At 43.5% G+C, this 27,942-nt stretch overlaps 1 protein-coding gene and 1 non-coding gene across 3 annotated transcripts; both read left to right on the top strand.

The window, feature by feature from the left end:
* Nucleotide 1: 1 nt before the first annotated feature.
* Nucleotides 2-25,589, top strand: ALG8 (ALG8 alpha-1,3-glucosyltransferase). 2 transcript variants are annotated; one of them, XM_007441047.4, is made up of 13 exons: nt 2-139; nt 2,774-2,852; nt 6,801-6,994; nt 10,003-10,112; nt 10,331-10,398; nt 12,017-12,143; nt 13,241-13,344; nt 15,198-15,318; nt 17,842-17,981; nt 19,388-19,527; nt 21,357-21,454; nt 22,446-22,518; nt 24,683-25,589. In XM_007441047.4, exons 1-13 carry the CDS (start codon nt 45-47, stop codon nt 24,909-24,911), a joined length of 1,578 nt encoding a protein of 525 aa, XP_007441109.1. In that variant the 5' UTR covers nt 2-44; the 3' UTR covers nt 24,912-25,589. The 2 variants fall into 2 exon arrangements, with proteins under 2 accessions (XP_007441109.1, XP_087996616.1); XM_088140490.1 differs by lacking the exons at nt 2-139; nt 2,774-2,852 and adding an exon at nt 2,881-3,961 and having other exon boundaries at nt 24,683-25,587.
* Nucleotides 3,464-3,600, top strand: LOC112542330 (small Cajal body-specific RNA 3). The gene has a single exon (XR_003086127.1).
* Nucleotides 25,590-27,942: the final 2,353 nt, after the last annotated feature.

Here is a 27,942-nt window from a genome sequence, read left to right as displayed (position 1 = left end):
AGGGGCGCCCCTTCCGTCCGGCTGCGGGAGACGAGTGGCGCGTCATGGCGGCGCGCAGAGGCTGGTGTGGAGGAAGGGGCTCGTTCCTGGCTTTGGCCTTCGGGGTTACGTTGCTGAAAGTACTCCTCATTCCGACGTAGTAAGACATCCGGATTGTTTATTTGTCCTTCGGCTGATTAAAAAGGCGAGCAGAGGGAGGGGGGAAGGTTCAGCCGCCGCCATTGTAGATTCGGCTGTTCCCAGGCAGGTTTCCCCCGCCCTCCTCTGATCGTACCCTTGTGGCTGTTCCCGTTGCTTCACGCCTCCCTCCGTGCATTTCTTAGCCACGCTTCCGAGCCCCGTTGCTCTACAGTCGGTACGAGCCGTGGTGGCTGGGGATGATGGGGATTGTAGTGTAACACTTCAAGAGGGTGACTGTAGGGAAACAATTGCTCAAGGTTTCTCTTGGAATATTAGTTGTTGTTATTAGTACTGTTCTCTACAATTAACCTGGTTAGTGAATTAACCCAAGTTTGCACATTGACCCATAAATTTAAAAAGTGGATGATTATGTATTATGGGTTGTTAATTGTGTAGTGCATGCTACTATTGCTTTGGCTGCAGCGGTTGCTTTTATACCCTGCTTTGAGTCATTTTGACTGAAGCCGTTTATAAATCCATTAATAAATAAAAAATCAAGCTTGGCCTGTTGTTTTTTTACATAATTTTTATTAGGAGTTTTTACGTAGATAAAAGACAAATACAGCAATATATATAAAGAAAAGAGAGAAGAAGAGAAAAGAAAAGGCAGAAAACAATGCAGTTAAAGAAAAAAAGATAAAGAAGTTTAGGTTAAGGTTTAGGCTAAACCGTGTCTGTTCAGTATAAAAAACTACTGCAGCAATTGTGGTAACTATCCATTATGTTCAATAATGCAGGAGAAGCAATTTTGTCAACTGATGGAAGGAATTTGAAGAAATTGCCAGGATTGCAAGCAATTACAGAAGGGTTCTCGGTTTAGGCCAGTTGCAAACGGATGCTCAGGCAGAGCCTTTTCTCAAAATTCAGCATCAGTTTCACTTTTAGGGTTGTTTGTGTGGGAGGCCTAAAGATGGGAAAAGGCAGTGGCAAGAAACCAATTCAATACATTGATCACCTTAACAGTAAGGGGCTCCTATAAATAGTCGTTCCGATGAAGGAATTCTGGTAACTGCAAATTGTTCTGATGTGCGAAGAAATCCTTCCGTGTATCATTAATAGTTTGGTTTGTCCTGTGAATCAGTAAAGCATTACGCTGAAAACCTGTAGCGTTCCCTTGTCATGCGTACACGTATGTAGTTTTTCTTTACGCCTTGCAGTGCGGTGTCTGCTTTTTAAACTGGAAAATGTGAGTGCACATATTAAACACATGTGAGTGTTTAATAAAAGACATTTTCCAGCCATTGCTTTTGGAATCAGGAAACTGAATGCTTTGCAGCAAAGCCATGGCAGAGTGACGAGAAGCACACAGTTCCTTTTTCTGTGCAACTCTTATGTCAGTTATGAGTTTAAATATTAGACGTGCATCTTGTATTGTTATCAGAGCTACCCAATTGAAAGGAAAAAGGAAGTACGTATTTGTGATGTTGGCCACGGGTGACCAATGGTTTGTAACACGTTTTTACCCGGTGCAAGAAAGGGCCAAATTACGCACAGAGTAGAGGGAAGGCTTTTACACTTTATTTCTGTACAGAAGCAAAGAGGCGCCCTCAGGACCAAAATCCAAATCGAGCGTGGAAAGGGGCGTTGTCCAGAGGTTTTTATACATTTCACTAAGCAGGTCACATTCATCACAATTCTTCTTGGCTAAAACAAATCCATGGGTGAATTATATCATGCACATATGTACCACAATGATGTACCCCATAATAAGCCATGCGGGGGCTGATTAGCATCTCATGTTTACTTCTAGGGGTGTGTTTTTTACTGTTATAATGAGGCAAGGGTATAGTTCAACTTTTAACTAGTCACATATCTGTAGTCGTGTATCTAATCAAACCAGAACAAGCAGGAGCAACACAGGGAATTCCTAATCCGGCGGGGCCCACAAACACCTCCCCATACACAAACACCCCGTCAAGCCCACAGTGAGACTGATTAAAAGAAGGAAGAAATGAGATGGTGACATAGGAAAAGGTATTTGATTTTAATCTATTTTACTTACGATCAATGGTCCTTCGTATAACAATCTCAGAGATACGTATTTTCTTCTTCCTTTTAATTTAGTCTTCGGCCATAAATTTATAAATGTAAAAAAGTGGCGTCTGCTAGCAGTGGGGGAGATCTTTACTAATGACACGAGCCAGAACGTTTTCTGGGGTCAGTTTTACTTATTTATTTATTTGTGGGAAATTCTTCCATTTCAGGCAAGTTTGGCGATTTCAGAATTCCATGAGTTGTGCCTTTCATGTGGCAGTTCTAAAAAACAGAACATTGCATAGGATGTTACTGCCTTTGGATCTTTTTTTCCCCACCACCGCAGTAAAATATTTTTCTATCCAAAGATTTTAATTTCCTTGAATATATTGTTCAGACGTAAAATAGGGTAGATTTTTTTTCCATATCAAATAATGTTGCCTTAGTTCTTGGGCAGACTGTGGGCTGTGAGATGAATGTGCTGGTGAGAATCATGCTTATTAGGGTGGGAACTTTTCTAGACTGTCTTGTTTTATTTCCCAGTAAAGTACAGTGTAAAATAACTCTGGAGTGTGGGGAAAAAACCTCTATCTGGATACTAATAGTTAATTCCTGGTAGTCATTCCACAGATTTTGAAGTGCACAGGAACTGGCTTGCGATTACCCACAGCCTACCAGTCTCTCAATGGTATTATGAGGTGAGTGTCTTATTCGTTGCATGGAAGGTCCCTGGGTTCTTAGAACAGTGAGGTCTAGTGCCCTGGATAGGTCAGCAAAGTGCTGTGCCTTTTAAAAGGATGAGGTTCTCCAGGCATGGTCCACGACTTCCCACTTTCCCCATGCATGCATGTCCAACACAAGTTGTGTAAGAACTTTCTTTTGGGGATTTCTTTTGCTGCATGATCCAGTGAACCCTAAATCTCTGCGAAACGACATTAAATTTGCAAACCGTTTTTTAAAAAATCTCCGCAGATTCTGCTGCTCCTTTCCATCCTCCTCCATTCTTCCTCTTCCTCCTCCTCTTTGTCACCAAAAGTTAGCCTTCCCTTTCTCAGTGTAGGCAGGCAGCTGTTGGATTAGGCTAGGAGCAGAATGGATCTGTACACGTAGCTCACCATTGTGCTAATCTAGCTTCCATCCACGACAGCTGCCTCCATGTTTTGTCCTACAAATCTGTGGCAAAACAGCCGTTTCCAAGTCAGCAGGGGGAGCTGAGGTGTGGTGGGGACTACTCTCATTATACGGCTACATGGTCTACCCAAAGAGGTTGTTTAATCAGAAAGGCTGCTTTTAAAGGCTGCTTGTTGTCACTGGAAGCTGAATGAACCTCTGGAGCAGGCAAACGCAGTCTCTTTTGCCTGTACTGTCAGCCTTCCTAGAGTAAAGCGGAGGTCTCTGTCTGGTTTAGCCAAGCAAACTGATCCAGATCGTTCCCCTTTGCACATGCTAACTTAGCAACAACAGAACAGAAACCTGTTTGCCGTGGTTTGGGTTAAGTTCAGTCTCCAACTTTCAAAGAGCAAAATGGGACCTGTTAAATAGATTCTGGGAAGCTCTTCTGATTGCTTGAATTCTGGAGATTCTTTTAAAAGGAGCTTAGCTTACCGTCCTTTTAGAAGCTGGGGAAAGCGGGTGTTTCAAGGCCTTCCCTTGAAAGGATGTGGCTTCTTTGTGATGTTTATATGGTAGAAGAGAGCAAGGCACGCTTCTCCTACACGTTACTAAGAAAAGCACAACTGGAGGACGGGAATGAATGTTGGCCTAGATTTTGGATGGCCCATTGGGGCAACGTTCCAAAAAGTAGCAGGTGAGGCCATGGCCTAAGTTAAAGATGATTGTGTTTCGTATTCCTTTATTTTAAAATAAATATAGTCTTATGAGTGTTCTCTAATGATGTATTTAATTGAGTTCAAAAGGTTGCCTAGGCCAGGGTTCCTCAACCTTGGCAACTTTAAGACGGGTGGACTTCAACTTTGCTGGCTGGGGAATTCTGGGAGTTGAAGTCCACCCGTCTTAAAGTTGCCACGGTTGAGGAACCCTGGCCTAGGCCACCAGATTGAACTGCTGCTTAGCCCCAGGAATGCAAGCAAGAGCACCCCAGAGCCATGACTGTTTAGCTTCAGTTTGAACCAGCAAAGGGGAGCCCATCACTTCTCTGGAAGATCAATTCCTCTCTCAGACCACTTTTATTTATAGAAAATGTTTCCTGATATTTAGAATTTGCCATCCTTTAACTTAAATCTGCGTTCAGCCCTCTGGAACGAGGGAGAACAGAACCTGGCTTTTTCAGAGCAGTATCCCTTCAGGTATTTTACAGACCATCATCTCTTCATCCCACCTTGTCTAGGCGAATCCAATCCAACTCCCTCCATCTTCCTTCAGCAGACTTAGTCCCCCTATCATCCTTGCTGCTCTCCTCTGAAGCTTTTCCAGTTTATCCGAATCCATCTTACTCAGTCGTGCTCTGAAGATGGATCATAATTCCTCCAACTGTCAGCATTAAAAAGTGCCATCTGTGATAACTTGGTGGATGCTGGGAATTGCATTCAAGGCCCCTGGAGGCTGCATTTGGCACGGGGCATGAGATGGGCACATCTGCCCTGTGGTCATGGTTTTCAAGCAATTTTCTTAGGTCCAAACCATTTCTCTTCCTATTTATACCAGGAGTTCAGGTCCATCATTCTGCCTCAAGAAAATCAAACTCCCTGGTGTGCACAAGTTATGCCTGCCAAGGAGGCTATCAAACCTTGAGTAATTTTCCTGTTTTTCGCCTAGTTCTGCCAGTTAAGGCATTTTATTCATGTCTGCTTTTTGGATTATGAGTTTCCTGTGTCCTCTGGCTACGTATCTTCCAACCTGTCTTAGCCACGAGGGCTAGAAAGTTTGGGAAAATGCTGAATCTCCAACAGAGCTATATTCTGAACCTATCTTAGATTTCCGTGCTTTCGTAGTATGTCCCTAGAAGTCAGACAGGTAGATCCTAAAACCCATTGATAATCACGGAATATATACTCTTTCAGTGTACTGTTCATTGTTTATAGTTTTTCTTTTTCCTCTTAATTGACTTCAGTTGTACCAACTAAATATTTTTACAGTTCAGTAGGGCTGTGTTTTGCCTAGAAATGGGATATGAAATGCCTTATGGTACTTTAAGTTGTTAATGATATATTAGAATATATCGACCATATGATACTGCTAGTTATTCAAATTTTCTTAGTTATCCATCCATGTTTGAATGCTTGCCCAATTTTTTCTTACTATATTTACTTATTCATTGAATTTATATGGCTGCCCATCTCACATACATGACTGGGCAGCTCATACATTTAAAAGTAGCAAAAACAACTGCAACAAAAAACATGAAAAACTATTAAAGCAATTAAAAACTATAAACAAAACACAAGAGAACGCAATCAAAATCTTACACACAATACAGCCATTTCACAGACTTCATATCTCCATGGGATTTCCAGGCCTGATGGGAACCATGTTTTCAGGGTCTTCCAAAAGGCCAGTAGTGTCGGGGTCAATCTAACCTCAAGGGGGTGATGTTCCAGAGGGTGGGTGTCACGGCAGAGAAGGGGGTCCACCTGGGTCCCATCAGATGAAGCTCCTTAGTAGACGGGTCCTGTAAGATGTTCCTTCTGCTGGACCTGATGGGATGGGTAGATGTAACTGGGGAAAGGAAGTCCCTCAGATAACCCGGCCCCATGCCATGTAGCGCTTGGTAGGTCATAACCAGCACTTTGACTTGAACCCGGAAGCCAACTGGCAACCAACGCAGCTCACAGAGCAGAGGTGTAACACGCGCCATTCTAGGGACACACACAACTGTCAGCTGCTGTATTTTGCAGCAGTTGAAGCTTCTGGATGCTCCAAGGGCAGCCCCATGTAGAGCGCATTGCAGTAGTCCATTTGGGAGGTGACCAGCATTTCCTATGCTTTCTTAAATGTGTGTTTGTACTAGCATGATTTCTTTACCTTTTTTCCTTGGAATTGTAATTAATAAATGTCTGAAAGGATGTCTGTTCTAGTAGGTCAAGGCCTAATCTCTCTCATTCCAGAACACAATAACAGATCCAAGTTATAGGAAGACAAATTCAAATTGAATGTTAGAGGGAAAAAACTTCTTAGCATTGAGAGTGATTTGAGAGCGGAACCAGTTATCCTGAGAGATGACAGACTCCCCTTTTGTTGGATTTACAGGTAGTCCCCGGGTTAAGAACGCCCAGTTTAAGGATGACCCATAGTTAAGAATGGAGCCTCTTGTAGCAAAATTGGAGTTAAATGCACAGTGATTCAAGTTAAATACACAATGGTTCAAGTTCATTACACAATACTACTTATACAGTATTATATGATAACACTGTTCCAGCTTACATACAAATTCGACTTAAGGACAGACCTTGGGAACGGAACTCGTTCTTAACCTGGGGACTGCCTGTATCACTTGCAAGCTAGACAGCCATCTGCTGGAAATATGTATTTGGATTCTTGCACTAAGCTGGGGATTAACTCAGTGGCTTAAATGACCCTGCCAAACTCTTAAGATTTGGTGACCTGGAGAGGATCCTAAGATTGAAACGTTACAATCGACTTGAGTCGAATCATGTAGATTCTTGTTCCTTATTTTTTTTTTATTTCAGGCAACTTCTGAGTGGACCTTAGATTACCCTCCATTTTTTGCCTGGTTTGAATATGTGCTTTCACACGCTGGCAAGTACTTCGACAAAGAGATGCTCTCAGTTCAGAACCTCAACTATTCCAGCCCGATGACTGTTCTTTTCCAAAGACTTTCAGTCATCACTACAGATATGCTCTACATCTATGCCGTGTACCAGTAGGTGGTTCTGTCTTTATTTGGTGCACTCTCGGGCATGGAGGAAAGGGAAGTTGTTTTTGGTTATCCTGGTCTCTACCTGCTTTTTTTCAAAATAATACTTGAATTAGTTTGAAGAGTATCCTTTCTCTCCTCCCAAAGAGGGGATGGTGGGAATCATAAAAAACTCATAAAATGAGAGCATGACATAATATAACTTTGATTTTTCCCTGTCTGAAAGGTTATGAAAAGGAAAGTGGACTGCATATACCTTTCTGCAACATTGCTAAGCCCCAGGACTTGGATAGCTCCTAAAAGTAATGCATTGTATACGGTTATCCAAAGTGCAAAAGTCAATACATTCAATTCCCAGTACACGTAGTCCTTGACTTACAACCATTTGTTCAGCGACTGTTTAAAGTTACAACAGCACTGAATAGTGGTTACAACCGGTCCTCAGAGTTCCAGCCATCCCAGCACTTCCATGGTTACGTGATCGCGATCTGGGCATTTGGCAACCATTTCCACTTATAACCAGTTGCAGTGCCCCACGATCACGTGATCACCATTTGCAACCTTCCCTGCTGGCTTTCCCAGAAGGTCAATGGGAAACCAGTGAGAAAGATCACAAGTCATCGGGGTAAGTCTCCCCCACCTGTGCATCCTCCCCAGATCCTCTTTGCTCACGCTGTGCCAGCTACTTGCACGCCCTCACTGTGCCTTCCTTGCACCCCCATGCACCCTTCCCAACCCTCACTACACCACCATTGTGCACCCTCCGTGACCCTCACTGCACCTCCCTCATGCACCCCTATGTACCCTCCCCAACCCTCACCATAGCTCCCTGCGCACTTTCTGTGACCCTTGCCACGCCACCCTTGCACTGTCATGCATCTCCCACGCCTTCCCCCGCCCAGCAGCAGCCACTTACCTGCCTGCTGGCCTGCTTGTGACCTACCTGGAACTTGCAACTTCCTGCCGGCTTCCCCACTGACTTGGTTGTGGGAAGCCAGCAGGAAATTGCCTTGCCTAACGACCATGGGATTTGGTTAACAACAGCAACCGGGACTGCAGGGATTGCCGTCACTAATCGATGCAGTCGCGCTTTACAACCACATTGCTTAGCAACAGAAATTCCAGTCCCAATTGCCGTCCTAAGTCGAGGACTACCTGTAGAAGGTTTGAACCACATTGTAAGATCTGCGGCTGTGTACATCTGACAAGTTCTAAATAGAATGCAACAGGTTGTCTGTTGCCTCCTACTGGTCAGTATAAGTAAAACCCCACAAAGGAATTCACCTTGTGTAAAGATAGATTTTATTTATTTATTTACAGGGCTTATATGGCCGCCTATCTCATGCAGTGACTCTACGCAGCTCACAACAATCCATAAAACATAGTTAAAATCATACCCTTCCCCCCAGGTGCCAGACCAGACGTCCTCCCAGCTCAGCCCCCATCCTAGCCCAACGCTTGGTGGAAGAACTAGGTCTTCACAGCCCTCTGGAAGGCTAAAAGGGGAAGGATTTTTATTTTATTTTTTATTTATTACATTTATCTCCACCCGTCTCCCCCTGATGGGGGACTCTGGGCGGCTCACATAACCCATTAAAATGACAGGCCTCTAAGGGGCTAGCCATCCCCACACTTGATGTCTTCCCTCCCCACCCCAGGCCAAGCAGCAGAGCCAGGTCTTCAAATCCCTCCAGAGTGAGGGGGCCAGTCTCAGCTCTGGGGGCAAGATATTCCAAAGGGCAGGGGCTACAACACAGAAGGCCCACTGATTTGCTGGGAAATCATGTAAAGTGAGGACGACGTGAATACCTCTCTGTCTGAGAGCTTATGAAGAGGAAGGTGGACTGTTGGTGCCATTCTAGACTTGAGGGATCGGCGAATGCCAGATCAGAATGCCTGGCTGCATTAGAGTTGATTAGCCCCTTTTCAGAGGATCACCACTTACTTGGTAACTCTCGAAATGACGTGGCAAAGGGGGTTGCTGTTTTCAGTCACCCTGGCAGATGTCAGGGCTGGCTGAGAGAGGCGATCAGATCCCCGCGCCCTCAGGGGTTAGGGGGGCAGCCAAGCTGAAGAAGTGTGACTTTGGGCCAGTCCCTCTCTCTCAGCCCAACTCACCTCACAGGGTTGTTGTGGGGAAAACAGGAGGAGGAAGGAGTATGAGGTATGTTCACCACCTTGAGTTATTTATAAAAATAATAAGGGAAGATTAAAAAAAATCTAAAAAAACAAACAAATTGGCCTGCTTTGCCTAGCAGAGCTCCCAAATACAGTCACTGATATCTCAGGCCGAGGGCTGAGAAATGCCTTTATTGGCATTCTCGGTGCTCTCTGAGCTTGATTGTTTGCTTGCAGACGTTTCCTTGCCCAGCTAAGTAATATTTATTTATTATTTATTAAACCAATTTATATAACCACCCATCTCACCACAGGTGACTCTGGGCAGTGTACAACAGGCAAAATATAATCAGTGCAAGTGAATGTGGGGTCATGCCTCTTACTGAAGCAGTCAGCTAATGCTTTCAAATATATTTCTGTAGTTCATCCATTGTGTTCCATATAAAATACTTGGCCTAAATGTAGTATTGATATTGCCACCAGCAGTAATGGGGGAATCCATACAGAAGCCTGTTCAGTGTTTTAGGGGAATAAAATAACCTTTAGGATTGCAGAAGATGCCCTGTCCAGAATGGGCTCAGAGGGCATCTTTTATTGGGGAGGATGAGTTGCTACCAACATACATACTACCTGCTCGCTCCTCCTTTCAGCCGTCGGGCAGAAATCTTCCTATTTTGCTTCTGAGGAGCAGGAAGTGAGAGAGCCAAGCATCACTCTGGCTGGAAAGAATGGCCTATCCTAACTTCATTGATTTCTAGCTTTTCCTCTTACGAACAGCATTACTTTTAAATTGCCACTTGGGAAGGCAGAGGGAAGGTAGGTGTTTTTGCTTGATAAACTGTGTGCCCTGTAAGATGTGTGCATGTAAGATTGTGTGTCTTGATTTCTTGTTATAGGTGCTGCAGTTGTGTAAATGGGAAGCGAGGTGGAAAAGACCCACTCGAAAACCCTCCGTTTGTGCTCTCGGTTCTTCTGTTATGGAATTTTGGTCTCTTGATCGTGGATCGTATCCTTGCACTCTAGTTTCAGAAGATACTGATTCATGCCTTAACCAAGTAGGAGAGTAGGGCAAAAAACAACTTCTGTGTAGGTTAGATCTACTGAATCTGTTAGTGGTTAAATTTGTTGAGCTAGCCAAAGTAGTGTTGAAGGACTAAATCTGAAATGCCTCTTTGCTTGGAACAATTTTTGTAAAGTAGTTGGGTTTCCTTAAATCAATCTCAGATATTCACTTCCAATACAACGGTTTCCTGTTTGGATTCCTGCTGCTTTCTGTTGCACGATTATTCCAGGTAGTATATGGCCCATATGTATTTTAAAAGTGGGGGGCTAGGCAATAAAGTGAACATTTACCCAGCTGCACTTGGTGGGATCTGCTTCACTGAGGGAGGTGGGGAGGGAGTGTTGGGCTTTTAATTAGCAAGCAATTCAGATAGTGCCATAGAAAAGTTTTTTTAAATAGTGCTCTAATCTTGGAGAAAGCCAGTTTGGTGCAGTGGCTGAAAGCACAAGGCTAAAAACCAGGAGGTGGTGAGTTCTAGTCCTGCCTTAGGCCCAAAGTCCAGTTGGGGGACTTTGGGCCAGTCCCTCTCCTTCAACCCTAGGAAGAAAGCAAGGGGAAGCCAGTTCCAAAAATGCTGCTGATAAACTGCAGGGACTTGTCCAGGCAGCTACCAGAAGTCAAAACGGATTTGAAGACCCCAAATAAAATAAAGCCTTAAGTTAATGTGGATCGCTGAATTTAATTATTTGTAGTATATGTGGAATTATACTGTGGATATTTGACGTCTTCATGCACTGCAGAGAGTTGCATAATTGTGGTAGCATAAAAATTGAATACAGTGAATGAATAACTCAATCAGAATTAATGGGGTAGGTGCAGAAGAGCTTAGCTTTAATTCCTGAGCTTTCCAGTTAAAAGAACACCCAGGAGGGGTCTAGGAAAGATACTTATGAGAACCAGGAAAGTTTTATCCAGTCAGAGGAGACAGCAGTGTACTCCAGAATTACATCCCATTCATATAATTCTTTCTGTGTTCCTGCACATCATTACAAGTAGTTCTTGCTTAGTGACCACAATAGGGACTGGAAAATTTGTCATTAAGTGGGGCAGTCATTAAGCGAGGCATCACGTGACCGCACCCAATTTTCACATTTTGTGGTGGGCGTTAAGTGAATCACCGCAGTTGTTAAGCAAATCATGTGGTTGTTAAGCAAATCACATAGTTCCCCATTAATTTTGCTTACCGGAAGCCCCCCAGGAAGGTTGCAAATGGCGATCATGTGACCTCTGGGACGCTGCAACTGTCATAAATATGTGCCAGTTGCCAAGCGCCCAAATTTTTATCACGTGACTGCGGGGACACTGTGATGGTCGTAAGTGCAAGGACCAGTCATAAGTAACTTTTTTCAGCTATACAGAAAGGTCACTAAACGAATGGTTGTATGTCGAGGACTACCTTAAGCAAATGTGAATCAAACATAAACTTTGTGTCCCTTGCATGTTGGCATCAGGAATCTTTTTGCTGTCGTGCAGTCTTGTGAGATGGAGCAGGAGAGCGTATTTGTCTTCTCCCCATATTTTGTGATGTTAATTTGTGTGGAAACATCTCACAAAGCCGTAGTGGTGATTTTCAGTTATTTAATGGGGAAGCCCTGGGTGTCCTTTTTGGGAAATAACGTTTTAACTACTCAAATAAATGTTAATATTTTTATTACAATGGACCAAGAAAGATTTCCTGAATCTTGAGAAGCGCCTATTTTGTTGTCTTGCTAAACTTCTGCTTTGTTATCCAAAGTCCCAACTCCTCATCAAACTCTTGGCCAACATACTTTGATAAAGGCAATTGATGTTTGTTTATCTTAACTAATCTCTTGGCTCTTCTCATCCCCATTCCCCTTTCCTTCCAGAAAAGATACTTAGAAGGAGCTTTTCTCTTTGCTGTCCTCTTGCATTTCAAGCACATCTACCTCTATGTAGCCCCAGCCTACGGCATATATCTACTCCGATCCTACTGCTTCACCGCAAATAATCCAGGCATGTTGCTGATCATTTCATACCTTGAAGGCAGAGAGGTTGGATTCTAATAGTCAGGAAGTGTGTGGGGGCGGTTTCCTAAAGGGGGAGAATATTATGCCAATTCCTGTTTGGGTCAAGAGTTAGATCATCAGCCATCATTCTTAACTGATGTGATCTGGATGGGCCCTTTCCAACATTGGGCTCATCCAGATGTGGTGAACTGCAATTCCTAGAATGTGTAGTTGATGCGATGGTTGGCTTGACAGTGTGAAAGTTTGAGGGACCTGTAATTCAGGGCATCTGGAAGGCATCGTTTCAGGTCTGGTTTTGTAAGGTTGCTATATGGTTAGCTCAGGGCTCAGTAGAACAGCCTTCGGTGTCCCTTGGACGTGGTTGGGATAAGATCTGTTCTTCATGGAGAGGCAACAATGGCAGGCCTGCCATAGATAAGTACACATTTGTTTCCTCCCTTGGAGATAAACCACTTTTCATGAAAAATAACAGGCTGTACTAGTGTTTCACCAACTCCAATTAATGAAATACCAGGTAGTAAGTATTGTCAGTGGGGGCACCATATAAAGTGTTCCAGTCGTCTTGAGTCTTAAGTTTACCAGTCCATGAGTACCATGATGTACCTTCATGGAGATGGAAATTTCTTTTTTTTAGACAGACCAGTGGGGTCACACTACTTCCTTGTTTCTCCTTGGCCTCATTTGGAAAAACAGTTTCACGCATTCACTCTAAAGTAGATGCCCCAAATCTGTGCATGAAGAAACGGCAGCACTTCTCCGCAGACTTCTAGCTGTGGTGCCAGGCGTTTCAGTCCTGTTTGCCAGTAGCTCCATCCGGCGATACGGGGTTTTAAGAGAGCACCGTAACAGAAGATAGAAAGGTCCCTGCCTTCAAACACTTGCCATCTGTTAACAGTAGGAAAAGTAGCAATAGAAGAGAATTAAGTAGGAAAAGTGATTTGGGTAGGATTTAGCTGTGAAAAAATGAACACATCTTAACTGTGGTTCCCCAGAAAACGAGGTCTAGTTAGAAAGGTGGTCTGATCTGTCACTAGCAGGTTTGAAATAATCTATTATCATCATTCTAGCTCTTGCTTTCTCTAGATGGATCTCTCCGATGGCGCAGTTTCAGCTTTTGCCGCTTAATTGCCCTGGGATCGATCGTCTGCCTTGTTTCTGCAGTTTCCCTGGGACCGTTTCTGGCTAGGGTAAGGACCCACCTCCTTTTCTCCTGAAAAACGTTTTTATGAAGCTTCCTCAAGCTACAGCTTCCTCCATAATGGGTCTCAGTATCGCCTACCAAAATCAGTGATCCAGCAGTGCTAACAGTCCGTTTGGCTTTCTCTGTGACGGGGCCCATCTGATGGAATACGATGCCACAGGCCCCCGTCTTGATTGTTGTTTAGAAAGAGTGGGGGGAAGACATTGTGTCTCCCCAAGCTTTGTGATGCCACCTTTTGTTTTTTACAGCCGTATAAATATAACACTTTATTATTGCACCTTGGAAGCAGAAGGAGAACTGTGAAGGGGCTATGCGGCCTATCAATTTTATTAAAAAATAATTAACTATCTGTATACTTTCAGTTCGATGTAAGTGGCATACAGAATTTATAAATAAGCAATTGAGTATCTGTATACGTTCCTTTAGATATAAAAAGTGTGCATAATTTCTAAATAACATAAGTGTATGCATCTATTTAAATATGTGATATATATTGTATCTATCTCTGTATGTGCATATGTATGAGCTTGTGTATTTTTTTTTATTTTTTTATTTATTAAATTTCTCCCCCGCCCATCTCCCCCCAACGGGGGAACTCTGGGTGACTCACACAAAACATTAAAACCATAAATGTATATAAATACATAAAACCTTAATTAAAAACATTACTAAAAAGGAGGAGGAGAGTCCAGGAGGATGAAAAATCTGAGGCTGAAGGCAGAAGGCCTCTATGGGGCTAGCCATCCCCATGCTTGAGGTATTCGCACCCCACCCCAGACCAGGTGGCAGAACCAGGTCTTCAAAGCCTTATGGAAAGTCAGGAGTGTGGGGCCAATTGCACCTCGGGGGAGGGAATGTTCCAAAGAGCGGGGGCTACTGCAGAGAAGGCCCGCCTTCTGGACCCCGCCAGTCAAAGTTCTTTCACCGAGGGGGTCCGGAGCATGCCCTCTCTGTGTGATCAGGTGGGACGGGTTGAAGTCATAGGGGAGAGGCGGTCCCTTAGGTAACCTGGCCCCATGCCATGTAGGGCTTTAAAGGTGATAACCAACACCTTGAATTGGACCCGGAAGCAAACTGGCACCCAATGCAGCTCGCGGAGCAGAGGCGTTACATGGGCCCTCCTTGGGGCTCCAACAATAGCCTGCGCAGCTGCATTCTGGACCAGCTGTAGCTTCCGGATACTCTTCAAGGGTAGCCCCATGTAGAGCGCATTGCAGTAGTCTATCTGGGACATAACAAGGGCATGAGTGACTGTTCGAAGGGCATCCTACACTTATATATGCACATATACACATATATGTACAAGTCAGGTTTAGAGCTGGGGAATTTCAAGTGGAAATCTTAATTTGGAGAATTAATTGTTTAGTTGTGGACAGTCAGTCTATTTATTTTTTACTCTTGGAGTTAGGAGCTGTTTTCCCATCCAGACTTCCGCAAAATAATCAGCTTTGGTCCCAAAGCTGGGGTCAATGTATTTTTGGGGCCCCTGTTGTTGTCTGTGTTGCATTTAAAATGGCTTTAGTCCAGGCTGCCTGCGTTGGTAATTGTTGCTTTCGGGGTTTATATACTGCCCGGAGCCTGTGGGAGTTGGGTGGGAATAACAAATTTGAATAAATAAATAAAAATAAATACATTTGGCTTACAAACACAACTAAACCGAAGTAGCAATCTTCCTAATATAACAGTTAAAATGCCATTAGTGTCGGTTGGTTTTTGGTCTAAATCAATGTTTTTCAGACTTGACAACTTTAAGATGGGTGGACTTCAACATCCAGAAAAACACTGGTCTAAATGAAACCCCCTTGAAGAGAAGATTAATTTTATTTTTCTCCCACTTAGGGCCAGCTTCCTCAAGTTTTCTCTCGCCTCTTCCCTTTCAAACGGGGCCTCTGCCATGCATACTGGGCCCCAAATGTTTGGGCAGTGTTTAACTCCATTGACAAAATGCTGTCAGTCCTTGGTAGGTACCTTAACTCGTCTGTCCGTCTGTCCGTCCGTCTGTCCATCCATCCATCCATCCATCCATCCATCCATCCATCCATTTTATTGGACTTGGACATCACCTGACTCCAGTCAATTCTGGGTGGCTCACAGCATAAAAACCAACAGCAGTATACAATCCAGATAAAATATGCTCTCATTATTAGAGTTTCATCATGTTTTACAGATTTGTGCTTGACTTTCAATCGTAAATAAAGATGTGTGTATTTAACCCTCCATTCACAATTTTGCTGCTTCTGAGTAACAGAATAAAACAACAGTTGTCCAGATAGGTTTTCTTCTTACTTTTTACAAAAACCTGCATAAAAATGTATGACCATTCACTTTGAGATGTTTTAAAATGGGGAGCACTGGATACAAGTAGTCCTCGCTTAACAACCACAAAAGGGACCAAAAAATTCATTGTTAAGTGGTGTGGTTGTTAAATGAGTCACACCTGATTTTACAACCTTTTTTGCAACAGTCATTAGGCAAACCACCACAGCTGTTAAGCAAATCATGCAGTTACTCATTGATTTTGCTTGCTGGAAGCTGGCTGGGAAGGTCACAAATGGCAATCATATGACCTTGGGATGCTGCAACCATCGCAAGTGACTCCAGGGGTGCTGCGAAGGTTGTAAGTGCAAGGACTGTTGTAAGTCCCTTTGTTCAGCACTGTTGTAACTTTGAATGGTCACTAAATGAATGGTTGTTAAGTGAGGACTACCTGTAAGTGCTTTAAATAAATAAATAGAACGGTGGCTTTGTTACATCAAGTGACCCCCTTTTCAGATGCTGTATCTCAGAGATGGGCAACTTGGTGCAGGGGGGATAAGTTGAATATTTGGCTTTTCACTAGCTTTGCTTTTTGCTTCAGTCTTAACGGTAGACAGAGAAGTGGATGCAATTAATAAAAATGAAATAAATGATCTGTGGAGTCCTTGGTGCTCTCTGGGCTTGGTTGTTTGCTTGCAGATGTTTCATGACCCAACTAGGTAACATCATCAGGGCTAGTGAGTGTGGGGTTTGCTCCCTGTTTATATACAGTAGCTTTGCCCTGCCAGTGTTGGTGGGTGTGGGGTTTTCTCCTTGGTGGTTCCTTGATTAGGGCATTGTTTGCTGCTTGATTGTTTGTCTCGTGTTGTCTAGCGTAAATAAATGAGTTACACTTAATATGGATATTCTGAATGTATTTAGGAATCTTCCCCCTTTTGCCCGTGAAAGTAGGGCGCTAGTGGATCTTGCACTAAGAGGGGGTTAGACCAGGGTGACTCCAACCCAATGATTCTATGATGGCAATTTTAGAGGGATTTTGTAGAGTGTCTAGGTCTCTGTCTTGTTTCTGTTTTAACATCAGGTGCGAGTGAAATTTCAGGGTATGGGGGAACAGATTGCAGCTTCAAGACTATTTTTACATTTTGGCAAAATGGGATTAGTAACAGTGGTGGATGGTCTCTGCTCTTAATGCAGAAATGTGCAGCTTCCATCACCTTGAGGGCCTCACCAGGCATTGCTCTACATGCCAAGAGTTCCGTTGTAAAAGTGGGTGGAATCTGGAACATTTGCAGAGGGCATTTCAAGGGTTAAAGTAGCTTTTTAAAAGTGTTTGCTAGATTTAAGGCATACATTGTGGCTCTTCAAATTCACTGAATTTCAAGCACCCTGAAATACAACCACCCATCCCCAATTCTAATTTTGGGCATTATCCCCTTTGTACACTCTTGGGGGGGCACAAAAAGGATACTGACAGGCTGCAAATGGTCCACAGCTGGGACTTTTATTTCAAATTTTATTTTATTTTATTTTATTAAATGTATTGGCCACCCAACCCCAGTGGACTCTTCCCCCTTTTGCATTACATTAGTAAGTTCTTAGAAAGTATCATTAATTCCTTCTTCCAGTTTTCTTCCATTTAGTTCTTAAAGTAGCTTTTATTATCCAGATGTCCTCCAGGTATTTTTGGTCATTCCTAGTAGGCCCAATAAGGAATTCTGGCTGGGTATGATGAAAAGTGTAGTACACCGGGTTTGGGAAAGCATCCTTGGCTTCCTTAAACGGAAGCAGAGAATCAGAGAAGTAAAAGAATCTTTTTCTGAAGGCTGGTTCAGAGGTGCTGATTTGAGTTAAGCCATATTTCTGTAGCGTTTGATTCATTTATGGACATTTTTTTTCTTGTTTTAACTTGCAAACTGCCTGGAGTCATTGGGAATTGGGCAGAATATAATTTTAATTAGGAGGAAGAGGAGGAAGGAGAAGAAGATTCCTTTGAGTAATTGCTAGAGGCAAAGTTAATGGAACCCTGATTGTCAGGCTTGTTAATTTAAAGCTCTCCCAAACCCAACTGAGGTTTCAATCCTGTACTGCTTATTTTGCAGATAGATAGCATAGAAAGAAAGGTTGATCCTGGCTTTCAACCTTCTTCAACCTTCAACAATAAATTCAGACATGTATGTGTCTGATTGTGCACCTGGGTTCACTAACAAATTTCCTGTTGACTTGCCAGGAGTGAAGTATCAATTCCTTGACCCTGCCAGGATGCCTAAGGCGGCCATGACTGGAGGGCTGGTCCAGGAATTTCAGCACAGCGTCCTTCCTTCCGTGACCCCACTGGCAACCTTATTCTGTACTGCCGTCTCAGTGCTGGTAAATACAAACCACTGTTACCTGCGTATTCTGCTATATTTTTATTTGTTTTGGCCAAATCCATTGAATTTCAGTGCATTCCAATCCCTGTCAGTCCACAATATCCTTAAAAACAGCTGACTCTGCTCTTAAACATTAACTGAACCCTGCCAGGCAGCAATTCACTGGGCAAATCTTTTCCTGGGCAAGAGATAGAGTAATGGGGGAAAAAAATCTCAAGTTCTAAATATTACTGACTTTTACAGATACGTAAAATAATACATTGGAAGGTCCTTTTTTCACTGTGAAGCTAATGCAGATGGATCTGATGCCAAGAACTGGGAGGGCTAAAACGTTGGCTCCAGTCTTGGAAAATTTCTAGGCACAGTTAGATTTTCTTCTGTCTAAAATGAATCCTTCTCAGATTGTGAGCTTATATTTCAGATCTTCTTCCCGAATTTCAGAAAGATGGTTTTGCAGGTCACCATGTATGCTTGTTTAGGATAGTTGGTGAGTTCAGTCTTACATGGCCAGTGGGGTCTCATTTTAATGGGCATGCCTTCCAGGTAGAAAGCTAATTAGCACAGCCAGCAATGAGCAGGATTAACACCTTTATCTGTGATGATTGGGGCTTTTAAAAATATATATGAAGAAGCAGCATTCAAAAATGCCACTTTTTTATGTAACTGCAATTCTGCAACTGAGTTTGTTACCATGTAGGACAAGTAAACGTTGCCTAAAAGAGTCTATCTTGTCGGTTCTGGTCCATTCATTTTGCAGAATAATGGATTTCCTTCAACAGGATGTAGACTTGGCTGCTGCTTTAGATGTTAAGCAGAGTGAAGGGAGATAGGTGATCCTACCTGTGATGGCCGAATAGGTGGTAAATGATGGGAATAGGTTCTTGCTCACAATCAATAATGAAAATTTCCTGGAAACACTTGGCTGGCCATTGGAATACAACTTTTGGTCTGATCCAGCAGGGCTGCTTGGCATGGTTCTTGCAAACTCAGCCCAGGATCTGATCCGGCATGAATCTTCATCCCCACCATCAGACCTAACTTAATATTTTGAGTAATATTTCTCATTTAAACATTACTTTTTGTATCTCTGTCTCCTTTTTGCCCTTCACGAGTGGTTGCGGCACTATTCATTGATTCCACTAGTCAAATTAAGAAGAGAAGACTCACTCCGTGACTCAGGAAATATGCCAGAAATACATTTCCCAGAATTCCTTGGTTGGGAGCCATGCCAGTAAAAGCCTGTAGTGGAAAGGCAGCAGTTAATTTTCTTTGCTGACCTAAAGCCATCCAAAGCTTGATGACATCTTGTCTAGCACATGACAGAAAAGGGAGGCTTCCTTTGATTGATGACCTGCTTGATGGTGGAAGACCCACTGAAGCTCTGTTTCTACCTGTTATTTCTAGCCTTCTGTTTTCTGTCTTTGGTTTAAACCCCAAGGGCCCAGAGGATTCCTGAGGTGCTTGGTTCTCTGTGCACTAAGCTCCTTTCTGTTCGGTTGGCACGTCCATGAGAAAGCCATTCTCCTCGCCATTCTTCCTTTGAGGTAAGAGAATGGTCATTGCATGGCAGAGCTGCCTAACTAAGGGAAAACATTGGGGGGGCATTATTACAAGTTGGGCCTGATCATAAATATCAACCACAAGGGATGCAACGGAAACATGGACTTGGGAATTGTTTCAGCGGTCCTAAGAACCCAGGCATCCCTCTGGCCACAGCACTTTCTTCACTGGCTGTGGGACATGAGCTTCAAGACCAGGAAAAATCTCTGCTAGACCAGCCCCAAAACTGGTCAGAACTGTAAAGCAGTCGGTGAAGAAACTGAAGCTGGAAAAAGGCAGGATTTTTCAGCAAGACAACAATGCAAAACACACCTCCAGATCAATCACAAAAGTACTTACAGGAAAGAAAAAGGCTTTGCAATTGCTTTCGCAGTCTCTGGATTTGAATCTTATTGAAAATCTGGAGTGTTGCTGCTAATTTCTGAGTCAACGCTTAACTTAGAATTTGCAGGACAGATACCAAAGAACAGGAACAGCAAGGGGGACACAGCAAGGGCAACAAACCTTTAGAGAAAGTTTATTAAGAAATTGCCCCTGAATATACTTATAGCATCAGAAGGATCTGCCCCCCAACCACCAGGTGAACCCAAAAGCACAGACAGTCTCCAGAACTTGACTCACAAGGAAGCCAGGTAAAAGGGCAAATCTTATAGCCCTTTCTCCCCACACCCGTGCCCTTTGGAATGCTCACCCCAGTGCTGGCATAATTAGTAAAGAAGAAATTAATATTTGTATTTACATTCACTGGAAAGGAGAGGATTACAAGGGAGTAAACAGGTACCCAATGGGGAATACACATTGCAAGGAATGCGCTAATGCCAGCTGTTTGCCTACCACACCTGCTCCAAACCACTTAGGAGGCAAAAGCCCTCAGTGCATAACTGACTAAGATCTTGTCAGTTTCAGGCAGCAGCCAAGCTGGCTGGAGGATACTAATCAACTAATTAAGGTCACAGAGTGGACTTGCTCTTAGTGCTTTTTAGGGAAGTGCTGAGGTGGGGGGAAGAAATGAGTCAGGCACAGGACATGGGGAGATTTTACATATGCATGTAAGGAGACCTAACAATATTTGCCAGCTAGAAGAGTTCTGCAAGAAGGAGTTGGAAAACAGTCTAAAAACATGAATTGAAAGATGGGATTAGAAATGTATGACTAAAAAGATGTCCAAACTTCTGCACCTCCTGTATTCTTTCTTTTCTTATTCTGGATCTATATACAACTGCCTGTAAAAATATACAAATTTGCAGAAATAGACCATGGTTAATGTTGCACCACACATAGGTGGTTTCAACTACCATTCACTTGAGGATTCATTGAAACTTACAATTTGGTCAGGGATGCTGACATTTTTGCATGCAACTATAAATGTTGGGACCAGAATTTTCGAGCTTTTTCCCTGTGGTCTGGAGGAGAGTCTCCTTTTTGAAAATTACTAAGCCTATATTAGGGAGGCTGTGATCTTTACCCTAATTATTTGAAAGGCTTATTAAACTGAAAGTGAAAAATCAGGAGGAGTCTGGTAGCACCTTTTCTGACTGACACATTTTGTTAAAAGGCAGAAGCTTTTCAGAAAGCTAAAATGTGTTGGTCAGACAAGGTGTTACCAGACTCCTGATTTTTTGCTATCGTAGACTAACACAATTCTCCTACAGTGAACTCAATACAACTTGTTCCAATTAAACGCATGCACAGTATTGTGTCGGAGAATGGTGGAGGCAGATGAGAGATGATGGTGGCAGATGAGAGAGATTTGGAAAAGGCAGAATTTGTGCTTGAAAGATTCCTCTTTCAACTTTGTTTGTTCTATTCTCAGCTTGCTGTCTGTGGACACGTCAAGAGATGCTGGTATTTACCTAATCCTGTCCACTACAGGGCATTTTTCTCTCTTCCCACTGCTGTTCACTGCACCAGGTATGTTTTGCTTCTCATGGTTTGCCCAAAAAAAAAAAAAAAAAGAATTTGCTTTGATACTGTTTAGTGTCCCAAAGCAAAATATCTGAAAGAAGATGGCTGGACTAGGCTGAGCACCCAAAACTTACAGCAGTGGTAAATTATTTATATATATATTTGTTGTTCGATATATATCCTGCTTTATTTGGTGCAACTTGAGGTGCTCTACATAATGCTCCCACCTTCTGTTTTCCCCCCCAACAACAGCCCTGTGAGGTAGATTGGACTGAGAGGGAGGAACTGGCCCAGAGTCACCCAGTTGGCCTTCATGCTTAAGGAAGGCCTAGAACTCTCAGTCTCGTGGTTTCTAGTCCAGCACCTTCACTACTACGCCATTCTGGCTCCCAATGATGCCCCATTGTCACAGGCTTGGTAGTGCTTGGATCAGGTCTACATTTCCATGTGGAAGAGGATGAGTTACTACAGACAATCCTCTATTTACGAACAGGTTACAAGAGGCTGTTTGTAAGTCCACTTTGTTCATAAGTCCAACCATGGCATGACACATATCTACACCCAGAAGTTTACGGCGTGCTGCATACGTATGCCCAGAAGTTTACAGCTGTGCACTGTAAACTTCCAGGCATACATATGTGGTGTGCTGTAAACTTCTGGGCATACATATGTGGGATGCCCTAAACTTCTGGGACCTTCCTTCTGGGACCTTCATTGGAGTTGTTGGAGGTTTGTCTGTATTGGCGAAAGTTCGTAACTTGAAAGTTTGTAAGTAGAGGACTGTCTGTACCCTGGATAAAATCCCATGGCACAGATTTAAGCAGAAACTTGCAGGGTCTGTACCAATTTTGTCTGGGCCATGTTGCCACTCCAGACTTGTCGCAGTATATGCAAGGCACAAGTTTGGCATGAGACAGGATACATAAATGGGAATACTTTTTCCCACAGTACATCTTTCCTGGAATTTGCTGCTACGAAATCTTTTTGTTTATTTCAGAGCTGCCAATAAAAATACTGCTAATGCTTCTCTTTTCGGTGTACAGTTTCTCCTCCCTGAAGGCCCTGTTCAGGTAAGAACTAAATAATTTTATGGACAAAGAGAAAAATCTCCCCCACTGCCAAGTGGTCAAGTTCTACACACTATCCAATCCTACGGAGGATTAAGCAACAGGATATGGCTGGGTCAGATGGGTCAGATTGATAGTTTGATCCTATGCAGCTCTCCTTCAAGGTGAAAGCCTTGTATTCAGTAGGACTGACTTTCTAGCTGAGGATTGTGGACTGGGTGGGCTGCAGGAAGTTGAAATCCAATCCGAAACTTGTTTACTCAGTGGCAAGTCCCGCTGGGTTCATTTGGCTTCCCTCAGAGATGAGGTTGCAGGTAGATGTAGTGTGAATTAAGGTTTATATTGGTCATTAGCTGGATGTTTTGCACTGAATGTTCTGAAATATTCCAGAGGACATGGCACGAATGTCATGGGATGGAAGTAAGTGCTGGTGACGAATAATTGCAGGCCTTGCAAGGAAATCAAGGAGAGTCGCTAATTGGCAAAAGCTAAATTTGGAAAGGTATTTCGGGATGAAGGAAATCTCCAGATTTCAGCAAGTGAGCGGAGATATGCCAAGAAACCCTGCCATCTGCAGCTCTCAAGATGCTAGCTAGATGAAGCAAGGAGAAAGTTCCTACGCGTTGATGAGCTATGATCAAAGCCCTCATTATCAGGTGGTCCTGTGGGGAGATTGCTTTGGGACCTTGTGCAATGGTACGTGGGAATGAACTTGGGAGACAGGTAAGAGCCGCAGCCAGGGGAAAGGTCGGATAAGAGGCAGCTCAGCCCACAGCAGGAATGTGGACTTGGGAAGCATCTCAGAAGGGACCCTGCCTAGTTTCTTGGGCTGTAAAGGCAGGGGCGGGGGAGAAATATAGTTTCAGACTTGCAAGATTTTGTTAATGTCCCCTTACAATAGAGTAGAATTACTTCATCAGGGCGTGCTTCCTGTCTGGACTATCTTGCAAGGCTGATATCAATCCTACGCAGACGTCTCATACTCTCTTTGGAAGAGAGGCAGAGGATTCCCTGCAGAATTTAGGAATGGCATCCAATCCCCAGAGGGCTCCTCCATCCACCGAGCACCTAGCACCAGTGTTGTTGCAACACCAGCAACAGGCAGATGCACAAATGACCAGTTTGCAGAATGCCATGATACAACTAACACAACAGCTAGGACAGAATTTGCCTCAGCCCACAGCAGACCAGCCCCCTGTGGCTCTTCCCCGTCTCCCAAGGTCATTCCCACATACCATTACACCTCACCACAGGTATAGCTTGTCCGCAATTCCCCATGTCCCAAAGGAAGGGATACAGCCTGATCCTAGATGGGAGCAAGTGGGGAAACAGATCCTCTTTTACCCTAGATGGGATGATCTGGCCTCTCAGAATAATGTCTCTTACTCTGCACACCCCTTGCTTGTTTCTCTTAGCTAGTGCCCTCATGCCACACTCCTTGTACCACACAAGTGTAGAATTAGGCAACAGGAAGGACAAATTGAGCCTGCTCCAAACTGGCATTGGGGAGGTTTTGCCACTCCAGGGGGCTTTTTCCCCAAATGTGATTTCCACCCTAGCAGATATTTCTTCCCCTGTAAGGACAGAGAGCTGTCACTCTTCTTGCACCAAGCAGTCTCTTCCCCCTCTGACACACCTTCCCATATGCTTTCCTTCCAAAACTAAGGCCCCTTCTCAAGGCTTAGATATAAGTCTGTCTCTGTCCTCCAACTTCATTTGGATTGGATTGGGGAGGGGAGACCCTGAGCTCGTTCTCATTAAATAGGCAAGGTTGTTGGTGTAACTCAGTGTTTCTCAACCTTGGCCACTCTAAGATGTGTGGACTTCAACTCCCAGAATTCCCCAGCCAGCCTGAATTCTAGGAGTTGAAGTCCACACATCTTAGAGTGGCCAAGGTTGAGAAACACTCGCGTAGCTAATGACTCTCTGCCTAATTTTGAATTTAGATGCCCATCTTCCCCACCCACCAGTAAGAGATTTGCACCCTTGTTGCAAAATACAGACGTGGCCTTAGAAAGAAGCAACTTCTTAATATGATAAACTATGAAGAAATCTCATTAAAATCTTCTCTTCTCTTCTCTTCTCTTCTCTTCTCTTCTCTTCTCTTCTCCTCTCTTCTCCTCTCTTCTCCTCTCTTCTCCTCTCTTCTCTTCTCCTGTCTCCATAGGAAAGAGCCTCTGCTTAACTGGCTGGAAGCAGTCTACCTCACTGGGCTGATACCCATAGAAATCATCTGTGAAATAGTGTTTCCTTTTACCTCCTGGGCACAAAAATTGCCTTTCCTCCCATTACTGCTCACCTCGGTATATTGTGCTTTAGGCATCATTTATTCCTGGCTCAAACTATATATCTCAGCCTTCACAGAACCATTGGAAGTCAAACAAAAAGAAGAATAAAAATGTTTACAGTGGGTTCCACGCCAACAAGGATCTTTCCGGAAAGTTCACAACCGCTAAATGGCGACAGGTGCTAAAGACTGAACATCATGTCCACTTCCAGAAATGCTTCCTCATTCTTTAAAGACTTGGGAACCTGAAAGTAATCAAGAAGCTGGGCTATTTCCAGAGTGAGAAAAAAAAGGATGAGATTTACTTTATCAAACAACCTTTAATGGTAAACAAAATGGCACCAAGGTTTTTTAAACCAGTTTGACCCGAACAAAATATTTATTATTTCCAGCATGGTGGGTATATCAGGAAAAATCAACATTTTTGCTTTATTTTTCTTTTAAGTAATTCTGCCTCCAAAGGCCAGAGGGATGTGCTGATACATACCCAGAGGGAGCAGGAACAATTTATTTGTCCCCATTTTGAGGAGGGTTTGAGGAGATAATTAAAAAAAAAAAGTACATAGGGACATTCAGCCTAACAGAAGTTTAATATGTATTTTCCTTATTTTGAATTAAAATGAAAACAGATTTGCAAATTTCAGGGGTGGGCTTTGGACATATCAAAAAAAGGAAAGAGGCTGGGTTCCCCAACCCTGTATTATAGGATCACTGATCTCTAGAACAAGTTAAAATTGCAATCATGCATGGTGAAAAATGTGAATAAAGAATTCATTTTTATATCTGTTTCCTTGTATAGAATGTATAATTGCAGATGTATCTTAGAAGCCACACTGTATCTGATTAGACCAATTCATGGAAGATCATTCAGCACTTTTAGCTAGAAAAGCTTATAAACTCTCATTCACAGACAGCAGGAAACTAAATAGCTATTGCTGGGAAAAGGACTTGCCTTTTACCGAAGAAAACTGTCAGATTGTTTAAGGATGTTTCATGTTTGGCTAGATATCTGTTGGAGAGATGTCTCGTTGAACCTGGTTGTAACTTGGAGGTGGCAGTGTCAGGCCTTGGGATTTTTATATACAATGAATGCAAGGTGGATAGACTCATTTGGAGCAGTAATGGGGGCACCGTTGGAAGACCTGAAGGACCAGGCTGGGGGCAGATCCTCCTGGAGAAAATCTCTCCGTGTGGTTGCTAAGAGTTGGCACTGACTTGATGGCACATCATCAAATTACACAACATACATGAAAGCAGTTGGATTTGTGCCAGATGAGGTGTGCTTAGGGCTCCATCTTAAAGTTAGCCCTGTTTCTACCTGAACCCATTAAGGTGGATGGGGCCAAGGGCCGGACTTACATCATGAGAAATGCCAGGCTGGAAGAATCACAAGCCGGAATTAAGATTGCAGGGAGAATCATCAACAACCTCAGATATGCGGACGATACCACCCTAATGGCAGAAAGTGAAGAAGAACTAAAGAGCCTCTTGATGAGGGTGAAAGAGGAGAGTGCAAAAGCTGGCTTGAAACTCAACATTAAAAAAACTAAGATCATGGCATCTGGACCCATCAATTCCTGGCAAATAGAAGGGGTAGAAATGGAAGCAGTAACAGACTTCATTTATTTGGGCTCCAAGATAACCGCAGACGGAGACTGCAGCCGTGAAATTAAAAGACGCTTGCTCCTTGGGAGGAAAGCTATGGCAAGCCTAGATAGCATATTAAAAAGCAGAGACGTCACCTTGCCGACAAAGATCCGCATAGTCAAAGCTATGGTTTTTCCAGTAGTAATGTATGGCTGTGAGAGCTGGACCATAAAAAAGGCCGAGCGCCGAAGAATTGATGCCTTTGAACTGTGGTGCTGGAGAAGACTCTTGAGAGTCCCCTGGACTGCTAGGAGGTCAAACCAGTCAATCTTAAAGGAAATCAACCCTGATTGCTCATTGGAAGGATCGATAATGAAGCTCAAGCTCAGATATTTTGGTCACCTAATGCGAAGAGAGATCTCTTTGGAGAAGACCCTGATGCTGGGAAAGATTGAAGGCAAAAGGAGAAGAGGACGGCAGAGGATGAGATGGTTAGATAGCATCACTGAAGCAATGAGCATGAAACTGAGCAAACTCAGGGAGGCAGTGAAGGACAGGAAGGCCTGGCGCAATATGGTTCATGGGGTCACGAAGAGTCGGACACGATTTAACGACTAAACAACAGTGTGCTTGGAGTTGTACTCCCATTTTTTAAAGTTAAATACGGTAACTTCTGGTGTATTTCTTGCCTTTTTCCAAGAGCTGAGAGAAGGACTGGCCCAAAGTCCCCCTGCTGGCTTTGCACCTAAAGCGGAACTAGATCTTGTGGTCTGCAGTCCCTAGTCCGGCGCCTTTAACCACTACACCAAACTGGCTCTCCTAGGTGCTATTATGTGCTGGAAGTGTGGGTGTAGATGTGCGTGTATATGCATATAGTATACATTATAAATGTGGGTCACTCTTGACTCGTGACTGGGCTGGTGTTTCTCAACCTTGGCAACTTTAAGACATCTGGACTTCAACTCCCAGAATTCCCCAACCAGCCGTGCTGGCTGAGGAATTCTGGGAATTGAAGTCCACACATCTTAAAGTGGCCCAGATTGAAACACGCTGGCCTGGCTGAGTGCCTCTGTGTCACTGTTTTGGGTTGTGTCTACATGCAACATTAGGTTCAGGAGTACCATCAAAATAGAGCTCGCCCAGGAGAACCAAAGCCGCCTTATTCAATTCCTCCTGACCAATAATGGACTTATTAGAAAGTCGTGAGGATTGCAATTTTGAGTTTAGTCTGACGGCTGCAAGAAAGAAAAATATATGAAAGCACTAAGGTGAGTAACAGCCAAGTTAAAGGCCACGCTTTGCCTGGTTACCTGAATAATCCCTTGTTCTGGCTTGGGATAATATGCTGCACCAATAACAGATCCTCTGCTGTGCTAAGAATATAAATAAATTACTGAGATTCAACTTTGAGTGTGGCATATAGTGCAAATACAATTCCTGAGTCTTGAACCCGTGTCTGGCGAAGACAGCGCCTTGCAAGTTTCCCAGGTTAAGCACGGAAAATGGGTAAAAAGCAAAGGCAGGGCAGAGGAATGAGGAAAGGGATGTCTGAT

Source organism: Python bivittatus, unplaced genomic scaffold (assembly GCF_059951505.1).
Source record: "Python bivittatus isolate LINGU-HERP-01145 unplaced genomic scaffold, Pbiv_v1 ctg000340_np1212, whole genome shotgun sequence".
Classification (NCBI taxonomy): Eukaryota; Metazoa; Chordata; class Lepidosauria; order Squamata; family Pythonidae; genus Python; species Python bivittatus.
Note: the sequence above shows the minus strand (reverse complement) of the source record. Positions and strands in the feature narration are given on the sequence as shown.